Raw genomic sequence first — 21,080 nt, 5'->3', positions numbered from 1 at the left:
AGGACCTGAGCACAAGAGCATCGCTCCCCTCCTGTGGCTTCCAGCAACTGGGATTCAGAAGCATTACTGCCTCTGACTGTCGAGACAGAGCATGGCTCCAGTGTGGCTGGTAGCCATTGATTGCTTTACCCACCATGAATCCTTCCGATCTTCTTACAAAGCAATCCACTTTAGAAGTCTGTGTGCTTACAACGGGCTCCCCACTTAAACCTCCAGCCCCTAATGCTTGCATGGCTCAGTGGGTCATGACAGTGGGGCCAGGGCCAGGGGGTACAGCACTGATCCAGCCTGGCCCATCTCATTGCTGTCATCTGGGCTGTAACTCATGAAGAGGCTTTCTGGGTCTGCCCTTTCCTCTCCTGCCGAGCTGCATATACTGGTTGAACCAGCAAGTGTATTCCAGGACGGACTGGATTCTGTCAGCACTAGTGGGGGCTTAAACCAGCCTAATGAGGCAACCGAGGTTTTTTTTTCCTTGTTAGTCAATCTAATCAGTTATTGCAGTTGCTCTTTCTGGGAAGTTTGGTGCACAGGAAGGAACTTGTACTCTCGATAGATCTCGCTGTGCAGTGGGAGGGAATTTAATGTGTTTGCACACACACACACAACCCTTTCCCAGCCTGCACATTACGTCTCCAATATGTCCTCTGCGCAGCCATACGCTAATGTGGCTCCTTGGGATTTGATCCATAATTCACTCATTAGAGCACGCTGCCACGGCCGTTTGAAGGAATGACACCTTTTAGCACAGAAAGCCGTGATTTTTTATTTCCGGCTTGGCAGTTTTAATAAATTGCTTGCCATGGAGATTTGAATATTTATTCTCTATCCCCTCCCTCCCACCGCTTATCGCCCTCCCCAGCCTTGACAAGCGTTTTGTTGTTTTGTTATGTTTTTCTCATCTCGCTGTTTAATTTTGCAGGGGTGGAAAGTGGTGGGGGTGGGAGAGAAGAGGGAGAAAGCATTTTCTAGTTTATTTTTTTCTTTCTCCTCTCGGATGCTGACAGCTACGCTGGAGCGATGGGAGATGGAGGGGAGCCAACGGGGTTATTAGAGCTATTTATTTGTATTTCTGTGGCACCTGGAGGAAAGCCGAAACTCCCATTGCTCACGGAGATGTTGCCAGCATGTGAGTGAGGCTCTGCCGCTTCCGTGGTCTGGGTGGGTGCCACAGAGAGTGCTTCCTCCGCGCAACTGTCTCTGCCCCTTCCTGGCTGGCTGCTATCAGGTGTATGATTCTCTCCCATTGTCAAAGGCCCCAAGATGAGAGCCTTGGAAATGGCCTTGTATCACCAGTTCAGACTGCTAGACAAATTTACAGAGGAGGAACCCATCAATGGCTATTAGCCAGGATGGCTTGACTCTTCCTCCACGGTCAGAGGCAGTAATGCTTCTGAATACCAGTTGCTGGAAGCCACAGGAGGTGAGAGGCCTCTTGTGCTTGGGTCTTGCTTGCAGATTTCCCATTCAGGCATCTGGTTGGCCACTGTGAGAACAGGATGCAGGATTAGGAGGGTCATTGGCCTGATCCTGCTGGCTCTTCTTACGTTCTTCCCTGGGCCAGCACTGTTCATTCTTCTGCTTTCCAAGTGTTCTTGTAGCAGGAGCACTCCACCCCTGAGCTATGATCTCTCTTGAAATGTGCAGAAAGAAGGACAGAAGAAGAGTCTTTCTGGATTAGGCCATCTAGTCCAGCATGCAGTTCTCCCTGCAGCCATCCAGGTTCCTATGGGAAATTCACTAACAGGATATGAAGGTAATAGGCTTTTATTCTTTGCATGTAAACCTCCAGAGGAGATGGAGGACGAAAGAATTCACTCCAAGCCTCCATTGTACATAACAGTCTTGGGTCAACTGACAAGTTTCATTAGTTACTAATTAAAATCATATCAAAATCTGTCTTCCCAAGTCCCAAACCTCAGAATCAACCTTCTCAAGACCAAATTATTATTCTTTAATATGACCATCAATGCAAACATTTCCATTTGTGCTCTGGTTGTTTGCTTACGAAACCAATTAAAGACAGCTACCTGCAGTAAAATCAAACAATGAGAATACTGCAAAACTCAGTCTGCAAATGTATCTTGAGCTGGCTTCATTCCATACTCCCTACCCCCCCCCCCCCCGTTCTGCCCACTCTAAGAAGAAGAAGTACTTACAAAGTGGTCTGGGACCTGTCTTTCTATCCCTTTAACTTTTAAAATGTTTTAAGCTGCTTAGAGCAGCTCTGTGGCCAGGCTGCCACACAGTTTAAATATGTATAAAGGAATGAGGAGGCAGCCCCCTGGGTCCCTTTGTAAGTTCCTTGTGGACCTAGGCCCTTACCTACTCTGTTGAGTATGTGTCTTAATCCTCAGGTCGGCATTCATATCTGTGTATGGATCTGAGGAGAGTGGAATAAGAAACCCTGCCCCAAATGTGGCTCAAACTAGAAGCCTCCCTGACCCTAGCCCACAGCAACGGTAAAAACACTTTGTAGTAGCCAGGTACAAAGTTAAAACAGCCCAAATTCCTGGTGAAATGAGAACGTCTTGAACATTGGCCCTTGGGAAGGGCATGGATGTTTGCCAACCAACTGGTGGAACGAATGTGGAAGGAACAGGATTACCAGGTCAGGAGCATCCCAGACCCTGAGATTTCAGGGTGCAAACCTGAGACCTGGGAGCTCAAATAACACTACAATAATAGGCTCAGCAATGCAGATCTGGGCCAACATCCTGGCTGCTGTGGTTTGCCCTAGCTGGCTTCTGAACATCATTTGCCGTTGTTGACAGCATCAATCTGCTGTTGGGGCCCAGCAGACCCCTTTGAAGCCCTAGCTGGAAATAAAGTTAATGACTGATTTCAAAATGGCTCTGGTTTAATGTAAAAAAAGATGGATGTTATTGGTAGGCTGTTCCAAAAACATAGCACGGCAGAAAGGCTGTTGGAGTACTTTGAGCCTCTCAATGTTAACTTAAATGCCTCGTTTTGTGCTGTCAGGAAGAGTAAACAGAAGAGAAGCAGAGGTGAAATACAGGATTCATAACAGGAGAGAACAAAAATCAAGAACAAAAAATGCCTTGGTGAAATACTGTGTTCATAGTAAATATTAAAAGGGGTCTAGTGGACACCAAATAGCCTACCTCCCCAAAAAAAGAACAACACAAATAAGAAATCAGTGTTCCATGTTTGCATTATGAGAGTGTCAACTCATAAGAACTTACAAGGAGAGTCTGTCTGCTAGAGCAGGCCAATGGCCCATCTAATTCAGCATCTTTTTCTCACAGTGGCCAACCAGATGGTTGAGTGAGAAGCCTACAAGCAGGACCTGAGTCGCAACAGAACTGGCCCCTCCTGCGGTTTCCAGCAACTGGTATTCAAAGGCATACTGCCTCCCAACAGCAGAGGGTAGAACAATAGCCATTGTAGCTAGCAGCTAGCAGCCTTCTCCTCTGTGAATTTGTCCAGTCCTGTTCTAAAGTCTTCCAATTCTGGTGACAACATAAAGCTGATTTGGAGCAGAATTAGACCCCTAGGGTAAAATTCCCCTTCACTTTGTTTCTTTTGGTGTGCACATGTGTCCCTTGGTAGTACAAAAAAATGAAATTCATGATAGAAGCAGAATGTGAAGTTAATTTTCCTTTTTCTATTTCAAGAAGTTGCTAGGGTTGAAACAGACCCTATTTTGCTTGGAGGTTTGGTAGTTCCACTTTCCCCTTGGTTTCAGTAGGTGGTAGATTGGGGGATTTGGTAGTTTGCAGATGCAGGACCACGTGAGCATTCCTTGGGCCTTGTTCTCGAACCGTTTTTCTACAGCATCTCCAATGGTGCTTCGCCCACCCCTGTTCATGTCTGTTGAGACTGTATGACTTAGTAGAGCTCGATGGGGATTGGGTCAGGAGGAGACTTTGGGTCACTTCGCTTAGGATCTGAGGTTGAATTTGCTCCATTGGCAGTGCTGGTACCAAGGGCTTGATAGTCGTCTTCTTGGTCACAGCTAAAATTGAGATACCCAGAAGGTGGGAGGTGTACCAAGAATTTTCCATGCAAAATCGATATTCTTGCATCACTGGGTTGGCGGAAAAATGCAACACATAATGGCAGAGTGTTGGAGGGTTTAGTGGACCATGGAAGGTGTGAAGCTGGGAGGTGTCCCTTGACCTTCTTTACTAACACTGAGGTGTCTGGTGTTACACCCCTGGGCTGTACATGATTTGTTCTGGCAGGGTGGTAGGTATAAGGAATGAAATGCTACCGTCGATTTCCAATAATGTTTCATATCCAGTCCAGTATGTGTTATCAGCCTGAGTTGTATGCTTTCAAGACCAGCCTGATGCCTTCCAGATGTTTTTGGGCTACAGCTCCCATCCGCCTCAGCTAGCACAATCTGTGTCTGGGTTGTTGTTTTTGCTTGGCAATTCTGTTTTCATTTGAGAATGTCAGTAAAGGGCCATAGCTCAGTGGTAGAGCAATCTGCTTTGCATGCTGGGTTCAATCCCTGGATAGGGCTGGGAGAGAGAGGCTCCTGCCTGAATCCCTGGAGAACCTGCTGCCAGTCATTGTAGACAATACTGATCTGTATGGACCAATGGTCTGATTCAGTATAAGGTGGCTTCTTATATTCCTGTTTAAATAAGTCCTTTATTCAGAACCACAAGGGCTAGGATTTTTCTTTTTCTTTTAGGGAAGGGCTGTAGCTTAGTGGTAGAGCGTCCCAGGTTCAATCCCCAGTGGCATCTCCTGGTAGGGCTGGGAGAGTTCCCTCCCTGAAATCCTGGAAAGCTGCTGCAAGTCAGTGTGGACAATGCTGAGCTAGATGGACCAGCTTCCTATATTCCTACTAAATAAAGTTATAAAAAACTGGAATGGTCTCCCTCAGAAGGTTGTGATCTCTCCTTCCTTGGAGGTTTTTAAGCAGAGGTTGGGTGGCCATCCGTCATGGATGCTTTAGATTAGATTCCTGCATTGCAGGGGGTTGGACTAGATGATCCTTAGAGGTCCCTTCCAACTCTACAATTCTATGATTTTAATATTCTTTTTTTACAGTGAGTCTGATGCTTTGGTAGGTTAGATGGTGGTGGTGGAGCAGACCAGGGGGTGGGCAAATGTGTAATGTACTATAACCTCCATAGGATTTCAGAGAAATATTGTTGGCTTATTGAGCAAAGCCGAGGGGACAATGAGCAATTTTGGTTTCTCCTTGGAACATGTAACTCCTCTGAATTGCACCCCAGTGGGAAAAGCGGGCTGGCCCCCAAAATTACTTTTGTCCAGCTGGCATGCTGAAGGGTTGTGCCCGACCTGGAAATGCTGGAAGTTTTGGAGCCTAGGATTGGAAGATTGGGGAGCAGGCTGATGCCACTTTGAGAGCAGCATAGCCTGCCTGTGTGCTTCCTTTTGTGTCGATAAGCAGATTAAAGTTATCCTGCACTTCTCAGTGCTTTCTCCTCTGAACAAAAAATGAATCTTCTGAAGGTTATCTTGAACTTTGCAAACTTAAGTGTTGGTGGAAAGAGAGATAAATGATCTGAGCTGATAACCCTTTTCAAAGGGGTTAAGACCCTCTTGACCACCACCGATTGCGTTCCTCCCTAGGTAGCTGATCCCAGCTCGCCTCCTGCAGTATCAGCCTTTGTTTATCTATTGGCCAACTGCTGCCAAAGTTCGGGACTCTCATCAGGTCCTTCCGTGTCTGGGATTCTGCCTGCAGTCTGGAGACACACACACACATGCACAGAGAGGGCTGAAGTATCTTTCGGATTTTCCGTTGAGAGACCCACGTGGGCTGCTTCTTGTTCTTCAAGGCATCGTAGGGTACGTAGGATTTGCAGTTTCTCGCTTTGAAGGAAGGGGTCTTGAGAACGTGAGTAGGCCAAACCACAGTGGGTCTCTTGGGTCCAAGGCGGCGCATTGGGAAAATAGAGAGGCAGGGCACATAGGCAACAGGCCTCCTGCGCTGTTTGTCCTCAGCAGTTTGTATTCTGAGGTACATTGCCTTTGAACATGGAGGTTCTATGTGACCGATAGCTGCTGCTGGACCTCTAAGGACCCCAGCTTGGTGGTAGAGCGCTTGCCTTGTGTTCAGTAGACCCCAGGTTTAACCTCCCTGTCTTTGGGATTGCCTGAATCCCTAGAGAGAGACTGCCAGTCAGTGTAGGCAAAACTGAGCTAGATGGACTGGTTGTCTGACTTGATGGAAAGGAGCACCCTATGCCTCTGGGATTAAATTCACACTGGTGTGCTCACTTTCATCTTCTTCAAAGCTACTGCAAGTCAACATCATAGGATGACTGCAAGTTTTAGGAAGCTGCCTTATACTGAGTGAGGCCATTGGCCTGTCTTACTCAGTATTGTCTACACTGACTAGCAATGGCTCTCCAGGGTTTCAGGCAGGAGTCTCTCCCAGCCCTCGCTGGAGATGCCATTGGGGATTGAACCTGGAATCTTCTGCATGCCACTGAGCTATGGTCCTTGATAGCAGAAAAAGCAAATTCTGTATCCCTTTTCACTTTCCTCACCCTCGCCTGCTTTGTTGCCTAACAGTTCCTTAACGACATCTAGGTTAGTGAATATTCCAGCATCTAGTGGCAATGAATTCCATAAGCTGATTATGCATTACGTGAATAAATACTTAAGCTTTTATCTGTCCTGAATACCCTGCCAATCATGGTTCCCTTTGGCTGGGTTACCCTGAATCTTCGAGAGAATAAACGAATCATTACTCTTTCTTTGGTCTTTGCGTCACTCATAATCTTTTATGAAGCTCTGCGTTGGTTTGATAAGATGCAAAGCTGCGCTGTGAAGGGTTCCCTGTGTTCAGCCAACTTATGCTGAATGGGAGTTGGACCAAAAAACCCCCCTGAAGAGATGCAATTTGGCCACCAGCTTAGTGGAAGTGCCCCCCCCCCACAAGAGGTCATACCTTTTTCATGAAAGTTGGCTGTGATTTAGTTACTTTTAGAAGAAATCATTTTGCCAGAGGCCCTTGAGCTGCTTTGCAATTATAATCAGATGAGAGAAACAGTTACCCAGGGCCACCCAAATCTCAGTCCAAGCCTCTCATGTTCTTAAGAACTGCCATACTGGACGGGTCCAGAATTCTAACTGGTCAGATGCCTCTGGGAAACCCCATAAACAGCATATGGGGGTAACAGCCCCCCCAGTTCTGCATCGCTAACACTGAGTATTCTGAGATTTACTGCAGAATTTGCATTTACCTGTCACCCTTTCCTGTGTTTCTGAAGTCCACAGCTGCAACTGTGATTCCTGTATTTCAAGGGGTTGGGCTAGATGACTCTTTAGGTCTCTTCTAATTCTACAAATTCTATGATTCTGTGAGTGTGGGTGCTTATATGGCCAAAACAAAAAACACACACACACACACACAACACACACAAGTAAGCATTGGGAAGCTTGGGGGAACCCCAGGATTTTCAGAAGTACAAGAGGTATGTGGGTGGGGTAGGGGGAAAATCCCTAAGCAGGGAGGGAAGCCAACAGCAATCCGGTGATAACTGAGCATGCTCAGTGACCCACAGAATGCTGATTGGCTGTTGGGTAAGTGCATGTGGAATGGAATGCTTGGAAGAGAGCGCAATTGGCTGGCAGGAATCCTGCACAGGGGCACCCCACGCAGCAACCTTTTGTTGCAGCTCCCGCTGATTATTCCTGATTTAGACAGTTTTAGAGCAATTTCCCATGCATTCGCTCTGACCTTTGTATGAGTCAGGATTTCCAACAAGGGCAAGTAGATATTTTTGAGAACCTGACGAGCCACAGCAAGGATGCAATGACCATTCCTTCTTGTTTCTCCCCAGGCCCCTGAGGCATAGTGCCCCTGGCCACGTAGGTTCTGTTTAGCCAACATAATGGGTCAGACAGCTATCTTCCTTGCTCAATATTATAGTGCTTGGGGATTGCATATTGTGATGCCCTCCAGATGTTGTTGAACTCCAAATTCCATTATCTCTGACCATTGGCCATTCTGGCTGGGGGCTGATGGGAGATTGAGGCCTCATCTGCGCTACACATTTAAAGCAGTATCATACAACTTTAAACAGCCATGGCATTGTAGGTTTGTAGTTTGCTGAGAGTTGCTGGAAGATCCCTATTCACCTCTCAGAGCTACAGTTTCCAGAGTTCCCTGTGAAGAGGGATAGATAGTTAAACTGTAGCTCTGTGGCGGGAATTGGGACCTCCCAACAACTCTCAGCACACTTAACAAACTACAGTACCCAGAATTCTTCAGGAGAAGCTGTGACTGTTGAAAGTGGCATGATACTGCTTTAAATATATAGTGCAGATGGGGGCTGCGTCAAGGAAGGCTGGGTACACTGCCATGAGAAAAATGAGCCATCGCTGTCAGTGGTGTTATCCTCCCAAGTCCCTCTTCTGATCCATAAAAGGACCAGCGCTTCAGTTTTTTCAGCTTAGAATGTGCCGAAGTGGGACAGGAGAAAGCTTGGAGCAATATTGTCTTCTTGAAGAGAGATTTGCGGGGGTGGGGGTTGCTGCTGCTGCTGCAGCTGCTGAGTGACTTTACACATAACCTGGATAATTGTTTTGTTTGAAGTTTTAAGTCGTGCTCTCTCTCTTTTTGTTTCTGACTCAATCAGAAAGGTGTTAGAAGCATCTGGGAGGATCTGTGTGGGTAGGAGGGCACGCGTCTCTAAAAAATACCCTCTGCATCAAAGGAGGAAGGGATCCCACTTATCTTGTGTAAGGGATGTGCTGTTTTTGTCGCTGTTGTTTTTGCATCCTGCCTGGAACATAAGAAGGTAAGAAGAGCCTGCTGGATCAGGCCAATGGCCCATCTAATCCAGCATCCTGTTCTCGCAGGGGACAACCAGATGCCCCAATGGGAAACTCACAAGCAGGACCTGAGTGCAAGAGCAAATCTCCCCTTCTGTGGTTTCCATCAGATGGTATTCAGATGCATTGCTGCCTTTGACTGTGGGAGGCTTTAAATAAGATTGGACAAATGCATGGAGCAGAAGCCTATCCAGGGCTGCAAGCCACAGTGGCTACGTTCTGCCTCTACTGTTGGGAGTCAGTGTGCCTCTGAATACCTGTTGCTGGGAATCACAGGTGGGGATAATACTCTTGGACTCCAGTCCTGCTTGCAGGCTTCCCAGTTGAGGCATCTGCTTGGCCACTTTAGGAGCAGGATGCTGGGCTAGGATGGGCCTTTGGCCTGATCCAGCAACGATCTTCTTACACTCTTCAGCTGCTTTTTCTTAGCAATTGTTATGATGACCCTGCAGAGGAGGTCAGCAACTTTATTCCCGTATTGCAGATGGAGGAGTTGAGGCTGAGAAGGGAGGGGGCCTTGTCTAGGGCCACCTAATGAGATTCCAGCTGGGGGGACTTTTGACAGTATTACGCCAACTGACCCTACACTATCCCTTGGCTCCGTTTCCACCTAGCTTTTTGCAAAACAACAAAACAACAGAAGACCCTGGAAGAGTTGTGTTTTGAATCTTCTCTGTTTGCTCTAAAAAAATGCCCCTCATCTTCCATTCATAAATGATTTTGCTTGTAGCAATACTGTATCATTTTTCTTGTTAAATCATTCCTGTGCATCCATACTCCTCTCCTGTTATGCCAATATGGGCAGCCCTGTTGCCTGGGGCTAATGGGAGTTGGAATCCAAAATGGCTGTGCTGGCCCAGGGCTGATGGGAGTTGTAGTCCAAAACAACTGGAGAGCACCAGGCTGGCAACGGTGTATTGCATGAGGTCATGTGGTGCAAAGCACAGTACCTTGATATATCTCCCAAACTCCTGTTTTGGCAGCTGGCGTAGTTTGTCCTCTTCCAAGTGATGCCATTGGCTCTTAAGCTAATATTGTGATCCTCATGTTATTGGCTGCCCACAAGCTGAGGCTGTAAGATCAAAGTGTGCCACTTTGTACAGTACATAAACCTGAAACGTGTGTGCTATTCACTTGTTGACTGTCCCTGTGCCTGCATGTTTTGCAGGACAAGGCAGCAGAGAGGGCTACCCTGCTTCAGACTGCAGGGGACAAAATTGCATTTGTTATTTAGATTTGTAGTCCATGTATTCAGAAGTAGTTCAGAAAAAGGCAACCGAAATGATCAAGCAGGTGGAGCAACTTTCCTATGCGGAAAAGTTGTAGCATTTGGGACTTCTCAGTTTAGAGAAAAGGAGAGTAAGAGGTGATGTGATGGAAGTTTGCAAAATAATGTCTGGCACAGAGGAAGCGGATAGAGAGAAGTTCTCCCTCTGTCATAACGCTGAAACTTGGGGACGTGCAATGAAACTGCATGTTGGAAGATTCAGGGCAGGTAAAAGAAAGTCCTTCACTTGCTCCCACAGGAGGCAGTGATGGCCACCAACCTGGGTGGTTTTAAAATAGGGATTAGACAAATTAATGGTAGAGAAGGCCATCCATGGCTACTAGGCACAATGGCTCTGCTCTGCTTCCATGGTTAGAGGCAGTAATCCATTTGAATCTGAAACCCTCAGTTGGGGAGAGAGCTCTTGTGCTTGGGTCCTGATGGTTCCTCAAACCTCAGCCATGTTGGCATGTAGCCATTTCCAGTAGCCTTTCTATTGAGGTGTCATCCCTCTTGCCTGATTCCCAGCTGGATGATAATTATTATGCTAGAATAATAATTGCGAGGCAAAACATGTCTCAGAACATCTATTTCTAGCACGTTGAATCCTCTGTGGAGTTTCTTCTTCTTTTTTTGTATTTTTACTGACGTTGTTAAACATATTTTGGTTGTGTGGTAGGTGGGTGGGCAGGAAGGATAAGGGCTATTTGTGATGGCAAAGCTTGCTTCCAGAAGATAACGTCTTGGTAGCTCACTGAAGAAAACGTCACTTCTCTTTGTCAGCTTTTTGTTCTGTGAGACAAATCATCTGTGCAGGGATGGCCCAAGAAATTATGCCGCCTGAGGCCAAGGACAAGATGGTGCCTTTCCCCATTACAGGGACGGAAGATGACCAGGCTGGCAGGTGGATGTTACTTCAGCTTCCTCCAATACACCAGAGGGCAGGAGACAGTGACTACATTTACACCACATATTTGAAGAGCTGTCATATCACTTTGAAGAGTCACGGCTTCCCCCAAAGGATTCTGGAGCTGAATCCTGTTAAGGGTGCTGAGAGTTGCTAGGAGACCCCTATTCCCCTCCCACTGCCACAGTTCCTGGAGTCCCCTGTGAAGAGGAATGAAAATCACTTTGGGAAAACGGAGGTGATCTGGCGGAATGAATGTTGCCTGATAAACACAGGACCTCTACAGAGCGGCTTTTTTGTGCTGTTGAAAACAGGCAGTCTTTGAACAGCTTCTTCATGCTTCTCACAGAATAAGTTCAAGGAGACGCTACAGATTAAGGCCTCCTTTTCACAGCCATCCCTGACATTCTTGCCACATAATTGTGCTCATGGGAAGCTGCTGCTGCTGATAATGCCACAGGTGAAAGGAGTAATACGAAAGGGTGATGACACATGAAGAATTCTTGCATTTTAATAGCTGTTTGCAGTGACATGCTAAAAGTCTGTGGACACAGAGTTGGTCATGCAACATCATGGATGTTTTAGTAGAGTTTTCTGCATTGCAGGGTGTTGGACTAGGTTATCCTTGGAGCACCTTCCAACTCTACAATTCTATGATTTTATAATTGTAGCCGTGTGTGTGTGTGTGTGTGTGTGTGTGTGTGTATAAATAGAGGTCTTTGTACAACGCTCAGCACCCTTAACAAACAGTTCCCAGAATTCTTGGGGGTAGCCGTGACTGCGCAAAGTGCTGTCATGGTGCTTTAAATGTATGGTGTACGTGTGGCCTAGCTTAGGGAGGTTCAGAACAGGTATACACAGCTCTATCCACACCCCGACTCTCAGTATCTGCCACCTGAGGCCACAGCTTCACTCTGTCTCTGGGCAGGGCTGGCCCTGTGGAGAAGCTGACCCAACTCCCGAGTTTGCTCCAAGGCGTCTTTGGCATTAAGCAACCCTTTTGTCCTCCTTCCTTGAACCCAGTTATATGGGACAAACCAAACAGGGTTGTGCTTCCCCAGGAGGTGGGGAGAGCCCTCTTTCTGCAGCTTATCACTTAGTCCTTTCTTGCAAATGAGAAAGGTTCAGAAGGGTTTAAATGATGCCATTTTTCTGGTTTGGGGCCAAATGGAGGAAAGGGTAAGTTGTGAAATCTGCTGCAGAATTTGGAAGGTTGTGTACTTGTCTTGTGTAAGATTTATTTGCTCTTTCAGAGACCTTCAGAACAAAGCCTGTTAAAATTTTCCCTTTGTGGAAGGGAGAAGAGCCCTCCTTTCTTCTTCCTCCTCCTCCTGTGCATGACCACCTTAAGCTGGATCAGCTGACATTATTGATCCCCACCCCAAGAACGTAAGATGAGCCTGATGAATCAGGTCAAAGGGGACTCATATAGTCCAGTGTCTTATTCTCACAGGGGCCAACCAGATGCCAGTGGGAAACTCAGGATTGGAGCACAAGAGCCCTCTCCCCTCTTGTAGTTTCCAGGAGCTGGTATCCAGCATCATTGCTGCCTCCAACTGAAGTGCAACAGCATAGCCAAAGTGGCTACTAGACATCGACAACCCTCTTTATGAATTTGCCCCATCCTCTTTTAAAACAGTCCAAGTTGGTGGCCATCACTGCCTCCTGTTGGAATTGAGTCCCATAGTTTAACTGTGCCCTGCATGAAGAAGTACGTCCTCTCCATTTCATTTTTAGGGCCAGTGTTCCACTATAACTAAAAAAAATAATAATTACAGGTGGACAGTATGGAGGCTTATAACCTAAGAATTATAGACATGCAAGAAAAATAGAGGGAGGGGAAAGGGCACATTTTCAGAAGTGATGGATGCTTATGCATCAAATAGACAACAATTTGTGGGGCAAAAGCAGTGGCTTGGGGGAGAGGATCTGTAGTATTTTGTCCCACAAACACATGCATAAACGCTGCAAATGGTGATATATATATTTTTGGACCCCTGCTGCTTTACTATCACCAATTGTTTTTTAAAAGCAGGATTGTTTTACACCCTGGGAATAGTGACAACCATTACTAAATCATGCGGTGAACAGGATGTTGTTGAAATGACAATGATGTACATCAGTGTCCCCTATCCTGGGATTCTCCAAATGTTGTTGGACTCTGATTACCAGTCCTAGCCAGTAAGATCGGTGGATAGGAACAGTGGGAGTTGTGATGCAACAACATTGGGAGGGCACCAAGTTGGGGAAGACCCTATCACAACATAAGAATGTAAGAGGAGCCTGGCTGCTGGATCAGGCCAGGGGCCCATCTATCCCAGCATCCTGTTCTCTCAGTGTCCAGCCAAAACAAAACAAGCATCTATCTTCTGAAGGTTGGAACAGATAGCGTTGCTATTTAGAATATGGCTCAAGGAAACCGGGAGCATTTATGGCAGCATGCCTGGCCCCAAGACCTCTTGGCCGCTGACTAAGCGCAGCTCAAGAGAAACTTCTCCCCAGCCATGATCGATTAGGATAGTCATCCCAAAATAAATGGGGGCCTGCCTTTCTCAGGGTCTTGGGTTCCCACTTTGGGCAAAAGATTACTGCATGGCAAGGGGTTGGACTAGATGATCCTTCCAACTCTACAATTCTATGATTCTATGAAGTTTGCTGCCAACCAGGAATCATTTTGCCCATGGGATGATGTCACAGTAAAGCGCAGCCTGTCTGATGACTGCATGCTGATGTCACTGAGGGCAGGTGAAGCAGTGCTGCTTTCTCTCTCTGCTCTTAAGTGACTGCTTTTGCCGTCCTTTGACGTGGCACCCAGAATATTGCCTGAGGGAGGCATTTGGGAGAAGGTCCCTCGGCTCAAACATACGCATTTTTAAAATTCATAGTGTAGAATTATTTTTCAAATCAAACTTCCATTGTGCTAGCCAGTGGCCCTGACATCATCCATAACTAAATATACAACAAAACCACAACCGAATCTAACAGAAACCTTTCTTACATGGACAGATAAAATAGAGGGGAGTCACATATGGATTGTGTGAATTAGATTTCCAAGTCCTCTTTACAATTAATGGCTAACTTATCTAAATTCTTTGTCCTTATCTTCCTAGCTGCCAAGAGCATAGAGAGCGACTTTATAAGTTGTAAAATCATTGGCATCACTCGGCAGCCACTTTCTGCTGCAGTTAAGTTGGTTTCCTGCACAAACAAAGGTCTGGATTCTTTTTCTTTGTGAAATAATCCTGCCTCCAATCCTTTCTTTATTTGCCTGCAGAATAGCATTACCCTGGGCTGCTAACTAGCTGTACCTTTCTCTTTCTCCCCATCCTGCAGACCAGAGCGCATGCTACATTTTTTGCTTCCCCTCGCCCTCCCCATCCCTCCTTGTGAGCAGGAGAGCCTGGCTTGGAGCAGATTTAGCAGAATGGCCAGTTTGCTAATGCTGGTCATTTGGAAGCGTCTGTCCGGGGACTGCAGCCCAACCTATGTAAGCCGGAGCACCTGCTCAGCTCCGCCGCAGACCCTTAAAGCGACACGCTCAGGCAGGTAGCCTTTATGCAGCCTTGCGGTGGTGTGGCTTTCCTCATCGTGGCAGCTGGGACCTGCAAGCGCCCTAGTGCTAATTTGCCAGAGAGTGACTGGCAGAGATCAGAACAGACCTGGATGGTTAATTTGGAGGGTGGTGGGCTGTACTGCAAACAGTCATCCAGCCAGCAGTGGGGTTATATGCGGCAGGGCTGGCCCAGGGGCCTGCTTCCCTCGCCCTCTACTCCCCTGCCATGCTTCTAATCAGCTCATTGGCATGTACAGATAAGTCCCCTCCACAGCCACCACTGTCACCAAGGGGCAGGACAACAGGCAGGAAAGAGGATTTCTAAATGGAAGCTGTGTTCTGCTCAATTGCGCGTGCATAAGAGGAGAGGGTTTAGGGGACGGCAGACGGATATGTTAAGAGCCGAGCAGGACGTGCCGCCATCGCTTTGACTGCGAGGAGATGGGTCCCTCGGTCTCCAAATGGCACATTAGACACGCTGCTTGCGGTGTGGCATCAGGAAGGAGGGTGCAGAGAGGCTTGCATTTGCTTTTGTTTAAACGCCTTGGCTTCCAGGTAGTTTGGAAATCCCGAAAACTGCGGTTCCAATGAATCACCGCAAACAAGCGTGCCCGTGGAGCTCAGTTAGATTTGCACGCTGGCTGCCTTCCCTCCCTGAGTTCGTCCTGTTCCTCCCACTCCGTGTGTAGTTGGGGGCTATGTGTCTGCGGGGGCTGTAAAAATTATGTGCCGGCGGAACCTTAATGTTTTAGTATGCATAAATTATGCAAATTGAGCCTCTCTGCACAACTCTGCTCCTGCTAGTCATGGGGAGTGGAGCTCAAGTCCGGCCTTCTGACTAAGTGGGATCTTATCCAGCCACCCCTCTGGCATCTGAGGTTTGCCTGGCATTGGAAAAGCCTGGCTGCTGGATCAGACCACTAGCTCAGTGGCAGAGCATCTGCTTGCATGCTGAAGGTCATAGATTCAATCCCTGGTGTCTCCAGGCTGGGCAGGAGAGGAACCCCCTGCCTGAAACCCTGGAGAGCTGATGGCAGCCACTGTTGACAGTATTGAACTATTTGATTGATTGATTGATTGATTGATTGATTGATTGATTAGATTTATATCCCACCTAGAGGATCTCCAGGTTATTGCCTAGTTTTCACGTGATTCTCTTCCTCTTTGCTATCCTTACAACAACTCTGTGAGGTAGGTGAGGCTGAGAGGTTGTGACTGGCCCAAGGTCACAGTGAACGTCATGGCTAAGTGGAGATTTGAATCACTGGCATAGTTGGGGGGGGGGGGCTGAGAGGGCCGTCGCTCTGGGCAGATTTGGGGAAGATTTGGTTGCTCCCCTACAACAGGCTCTTTTCCAACCTCAACCCTCCCTTCAGTCATATGAGATGTGCTGAAACCCCTTAGTGCCATGGCTCAGTGGTAGAGCACGTGTTTTGCATGCAGAACGTCACAAGTTTGATCCCGGGCATCTCCAGGTAAGGCAGTGCAGAATTAAACTGTGGCGCTCACTCTCACAGAAGACAGAATGTCCACCAACTAGGATGGCTTTTAAAATTGATTAGACAAATTCATCAAGGTTGTCACAGGAGTGTGCCAGTCAGTAATTCACAGCTGAAAGTTGGAGTTAACTCTTCGTTGAGTGTCAGGCCTAATGAGCAGAGCAGCTCATTCTCTGTGGTCTTACTCCATAAAAACCAGTCCCCTCCTCCCCAGGGCTTTTCCCCAGCCATCAGAGACTGCGTCTGCATGCAGCCAACTGCTCCTCCACCCTTTTAATGCCTCTTCTGGTTCTGGGACACACAGGGGAAGACACCTGTGACTCTTCACCAGCCTGACTCATCTCTGCCTCCCTCTTCTCCTGCTTCAGCTTCAGCTTCTGCCTCTGATTCTCTCTGCCATTGACTCTCCCAGCTCACTGAGCCCTGTTAGTTTTCCAGCTTTTGACACCTCCTCTTCCCGGTCTTTTCCCTCTTCCCACTCATCGTTGTCCCACCACCATTCCCCGTGCTCTGAGCCCTCTTCTTTTGGTGGATTCCCAGCTGGTTCCTTCCACCATTCCTCTGTGCCCAACCAGTCCGTGGCAGAGGAGAAGCCTATTAGCCATGGTGGGTGTGCCCTTTCTCCACTGTCAAGATGCAGCAAATGTTTCTGAATACCGGTTTCTGGAAGCCACAAGAAGGGAGAGTGTTTTTGCACTCTCGTCCTGCTTGCAGGCTTCTTATAGATACATGTTTGACCACTGAGAGAACAGGATGCTGGACTAGATGAGTGTGTGGCCTGATCCAGCAGCCAGGTTCTTCTTCTGTTCCTAGATGTGATCCTGCCCTACACCCATCCCCAACCTTACACGTCACGTTCAGTGTTAGAAACTGAGATATGAAAGCTAGGAGCTTAAGCCTAGGTTATGGGTGCAACAACGGAATGTCTAGGCATGCTTTTTAAAATAATAAGTATACAAAGCTGAAAATGAATGAACTGCAGCCAAAATATTATGTTCATTTTTCACATGCTCTAGTCCTTCCCCTGCCCACCCCCACTAAATATTCTTAAGAGGGTCTCTTCTCCAATCTTCAGAGAGTAGCTGGAAATGGGGAGGCAGAAAAAGCTCCTCTTTTCCTTCCACTCTGCAGTTTTAATCTGAAAACTCAGGCGCAATACTGCGCCCAGATCTCAGAAACTGCTCGCGCTAATGAAATTCCCTGTCGCAAAACGCACCTAGAACAATGGGAGTTTCAGGCACTTGTCATTTTCCCAGCCCTTGCCTGCTTTCCCATTGTTTTAGGATTAACTCTGGCAAGTTTCTGGAGGATCTGTATCTTGAGGAAATGAACAACATGCACTGGAGTTATGGATTGCTATGACATGCCATGACCCTTTGGGTTAAAGTAGATCGACTGTAAGTCAAATAAATATAGACTCAATAAAACCATTGCTCTCGTAGAGGCAAACCCCCCCCCCCAAGTTCTTTTTCTCCACCTAGCCTGAGTGGCTGTTTTCCTTCCAAGGACTTTGGGGACAGGAGGGACGGCCGCCATCACCTGCATGCTAATTTTGGGTCTTGAGTGCTGGAGCTGCTATTGATTTTCGGAGGTATAAAAATAAATCTACTGTTAAACTGCTGATGTCTTTACTATATCCCCGTTTAGCTGCTATAGCACACTGCGTGGCAACAGACAAAAAGTCCCCCAGGCTGTCTTGGGGAGTGAGGGAGCCGTTAAAAAAGTTATTAGCCTTCTTAGAAAAAAGAGAAAAGGGAGGGAGGAGGATCATCATCCTAAAACTGAGTCACAAGGGAGCCCGCCTGCTGAGCTTGGGGTTTTTTTTGGGGGGGGGGGGGTTTGCAGCGAGAGCTGACTCCAGGTATCGAAGGAAGCCTTCCCCAAGGTCTTGCGCTCTGAATACTTTGGACCACCACTCCCATCAGGCCTGGGGCTGATGGGAGCGGTGGTCTGAAACAGTGGTACCCAAAGTGGGCTGTGGGATAAGAGGCAAGAGGGTGGCAGGGGGGCACTGGAGGTGGGGGGGCCCTCTGAGCATGTTAATCGCTTATTTATGATTGACCAGGCGAGAGCTAGAGCGAAACACCTTGCTTCCTTTGTATTTGAAATTCTGCTTCTCCCATTGCTTTCAAAGCTATTCCCTTTGGTCATGTTTGTTTGTATTTACAATTCTGAGCTGTCACAATTATTGGTAATAGCTATTGATTTTCTGATCAATTAGCTGCATTACATTTGTGATAGATTGACGTTTGTGCATGTTTGTTGAGCACTTATATAGAAATACTTAATCCTATAAATTTTCTTCACCCTTACGTTTTCATTAGTAAGAATGCTTTAAAGTATTTTTCATGCAGTATCTGGTGTCACAGGCTCGAGTTCAGTTTTATTGAATTAATTAAACTGAATAGTTTTAATTGGGATTTTGAAACAATGCACAATTTTTACTATTTTGAATTGGAATCGTAGATTTGGAAGAGATCACAAGGGTCATCTAGTCCAACCCCCTGCAATGCAGAAATCTTTTGCCCAACATACGGCTCGAACCCGCAACCCTGAGATTAAGAGTCTCATGCTCTATAAACTGAGTTATAAATTTTATTGCATTAGTATCTTTCTTAGTGCTTCGCTAAAGATTCTATGAGAGGTGACCATGGAACTGCTGCCTAAAAACCTCCAATGAAGGAGAACCTGCCACCTTCTGAGGGGGTCTATTCCACTGTCCAAAAGCTCTTACTCTCAGAAAGTTCTTTCTAATGTTCAGTCGGCATCTCCTCTCTTGTCATTTGAATCCATTGGTTCGGGTGCTTCCCTCTGGAGCCACAGAAAACACATCCATCTCCCATGTGACAGCCCTTCAGAGGTACATTGACATCATAACACAAGTAGCTTTGCCCTCCATGAATATGTATAGCCCCCTTTTAAAGGCATCCAAATAACTGTGAGAAAGCTATTTATGGGAGAAGTGGCTTTGTATGTTCAAGACGGTAAAAAAGTGTCAACTATCCATTTCCCTCGTTGAGGTTAAGGAAAAGATCACTGGATGCTTGCGCCACTTAAAGCCCATCTTGACTCCACGTTGCCGTGAAGGCCCCTCCGAGTGCCATTTTAACTCTTTATCCCATCAACCTGAGATCTCTGCATGTTTGGAAGTGATTTAGAGTGCAGTGAACAGCGCTCAAGTGTACTGGAGTGCATTACCAGCTTCTTTCTGCCTTTAACTGCCACCTGGAGAACTATTGCATTGTTTAACTTTCCTGGAAGGAATAAGGCAGTTTTGACTATTGCTAGTTGCGGGGGGGGGGGGGGGGCTTGATGGGCAGGTCCCTCTTTGAGTCCGGGGGCTGCTGCCATTGATGCCACAAGCTCTGTGTGGGTCTGTGTCAAATTTGTGCTATGTGGTCCTACTTGAAGGGTCAGTGTCCTGTCCTGTGCACATCAGTGGTCGTGAGAATGCCTTAAAGTTAAGCCTGCTGATCCATCCTTTTTTGTCCGCAGATGTTGCAGCTGCGTTTTGCCAAGGGAGGGGTGGCCTTCTTGGCCCTCAAGCGGCTCTCGCTATGCCCTGCTGCTTTCCACAGCACCCAGCGCGTGGAATACAAGCCCATTAAGAAGGTGATGGTGGCCAACAGAGGTGAGTTGGGGCTTTGGTGGGCGGAAGCTGTTGGGGACCATGACTTCTGTGCTAAGCCATTCTCATTCCCCATCAGGATCTGTGCTACCCTCCCCCTTTTGATGTCCAGAAGGCACCTATCCCCCAAAGGAGCCATAACATTTGCCTAGAAGTCTCTGTCTAGTTCCTTGGCCCCTTTGTCATTCCAGATCAGAGACATCAGCAGCACAGAGGCCAGACCCAGTGGCACCATGGCCACCTCTGTGCACAGCCAAGGCTGGAGACTCCATAAGAGTGGAGCTCCAGTGCTGTTTCAGTAGCAGTCATCTTCAGACTGAGCTGCAGCACTAGCTCGTTGCTAGCTGTTCCTTCTGTGGGAGGAGCCTCTTCTGTTTAAAGTGGGGGGCAACCTGCTTCAGCACTCACTGACCGTGAAGAGGTTGTGGTTCTATTAGGTCAGTACAGCATCCTCAGGTTACAGAGAAGAAGAAGAAGAGGAGTTTGGATTTGATATCCCGCTTTATCACTACCTGAAGGAGTCTCAAAGCGGCTAACATTCTCCTTTCCCTTCCTCCCCCACAACAAACACTCTGTGAGGAGAGTGAGGCTGGGAGACTTCAGAGAAGTGTGACTAGCCCAAGGTCACCCAGTAGCTGCATGTGGAGGAGCGGGGAATCGAACCCGGTTCACCAGATTACGAGTCTACCGCTCTTAACCACTACACCACACTGGCTCTCAGCACAATGGTTCCTCTTACAGATGTGCTTCTGGTTGGCTTGATATGAGTGAGGCTGGCCCTCCCTCCCTCCAAATCCCCAGCCACATCCCTAGGGCCATGACAGGAATGCTGGTTCTTGTATGTTCCCAGGGTTATGCACCAAACCCTGCAAACTGATGCCAGCCTTGAACACTGATTAAACCCTGACGTCAGGGCAGTATATGAATTATAGAGATAATAAATAATACATTAAAAAATCCTGGAAGAGGCATTTCATTGTGTGTGAGAGAAAAAGGGTACATCTCCTTCAGGACATTCAAAAATTAAGGTGCAGGCAATGCTAATTACTAGGTTGTCATCAGGGCAAACTATATTTTAATTACTGGCTCTAAAGGTGTTTTGGCTTATCTTAATTATTGTTTTTAAGTTTGTTTTTATTATTTTGTGTTTTATTATGTTGTTTTAAATGTTGTAAGCTGCCTCAAATCCCTGCTTCAGAGAAAGGTGGGATATAAATGCTTTAAATAATAGCAACAACAGCAATAATATAATTGTAGACAAGGGACACAAGGGGTCATCTAGTCCAACCCCCTGGTACTTGAAACTAGAGAATCCCTGACAGATGGTCATCTAACCCCTTTATATATATATTTTTAAAATAATTTTTATTAAATGATTTTATGTAACAAAAAAACATTACAACCATACTACCACAAAATATAATTGAGAAATA

General features: G+C 46.9%; 1 protein-coding gene across 10 annotated transcripts in view; it reads left to right on the top strand.

Moving 5' to 3' along the window:
- Positions 1-21,080, top strand: part of PC (pyruvate carboxylase) — a 265,178-nt gene that overhangs the window by 50,834 nt on the left and 193,264 nt on the right. For 7 of the 10 annotated variants that reach the window (XM_080984200.1, XM_080984194.1, XM_080984196.1 and 4 more), the window contains one exon: positions 19,515-19,650. In XM_080984200.1, the coding sequence (XP_080840326.1) occupies positions 19,515-19,650 (136 nt within the window). Of the gene's footprint in view, positions 1-5,621; positions 5,797-5,824; positions 5,846-13,792; positions 13,814-19,514; positions 19,651-21,080 lie in introns of those variants that run through there. The other 3 variants (XM_080984201.1, XM_080984202.1, XM_080984195.1) reach the window with 3 other exon arrangements.

The sequence above is a fragment of the Podarcis pityusensis genome (genome assembly GCF_964106645.2).
Source record: "Podarcis pityusensis genome assembly, chromosome: 16".
Taxonomy (NCBI): Eukaryota; Metazoa; Chordata; class Lepidosauria; order Squamata; family Lacertidae; genus Podarcis; species Podarcis pityusensis.
This window is presented reverse-complemented; position numbering and strand designations above follow the sequence as displayed.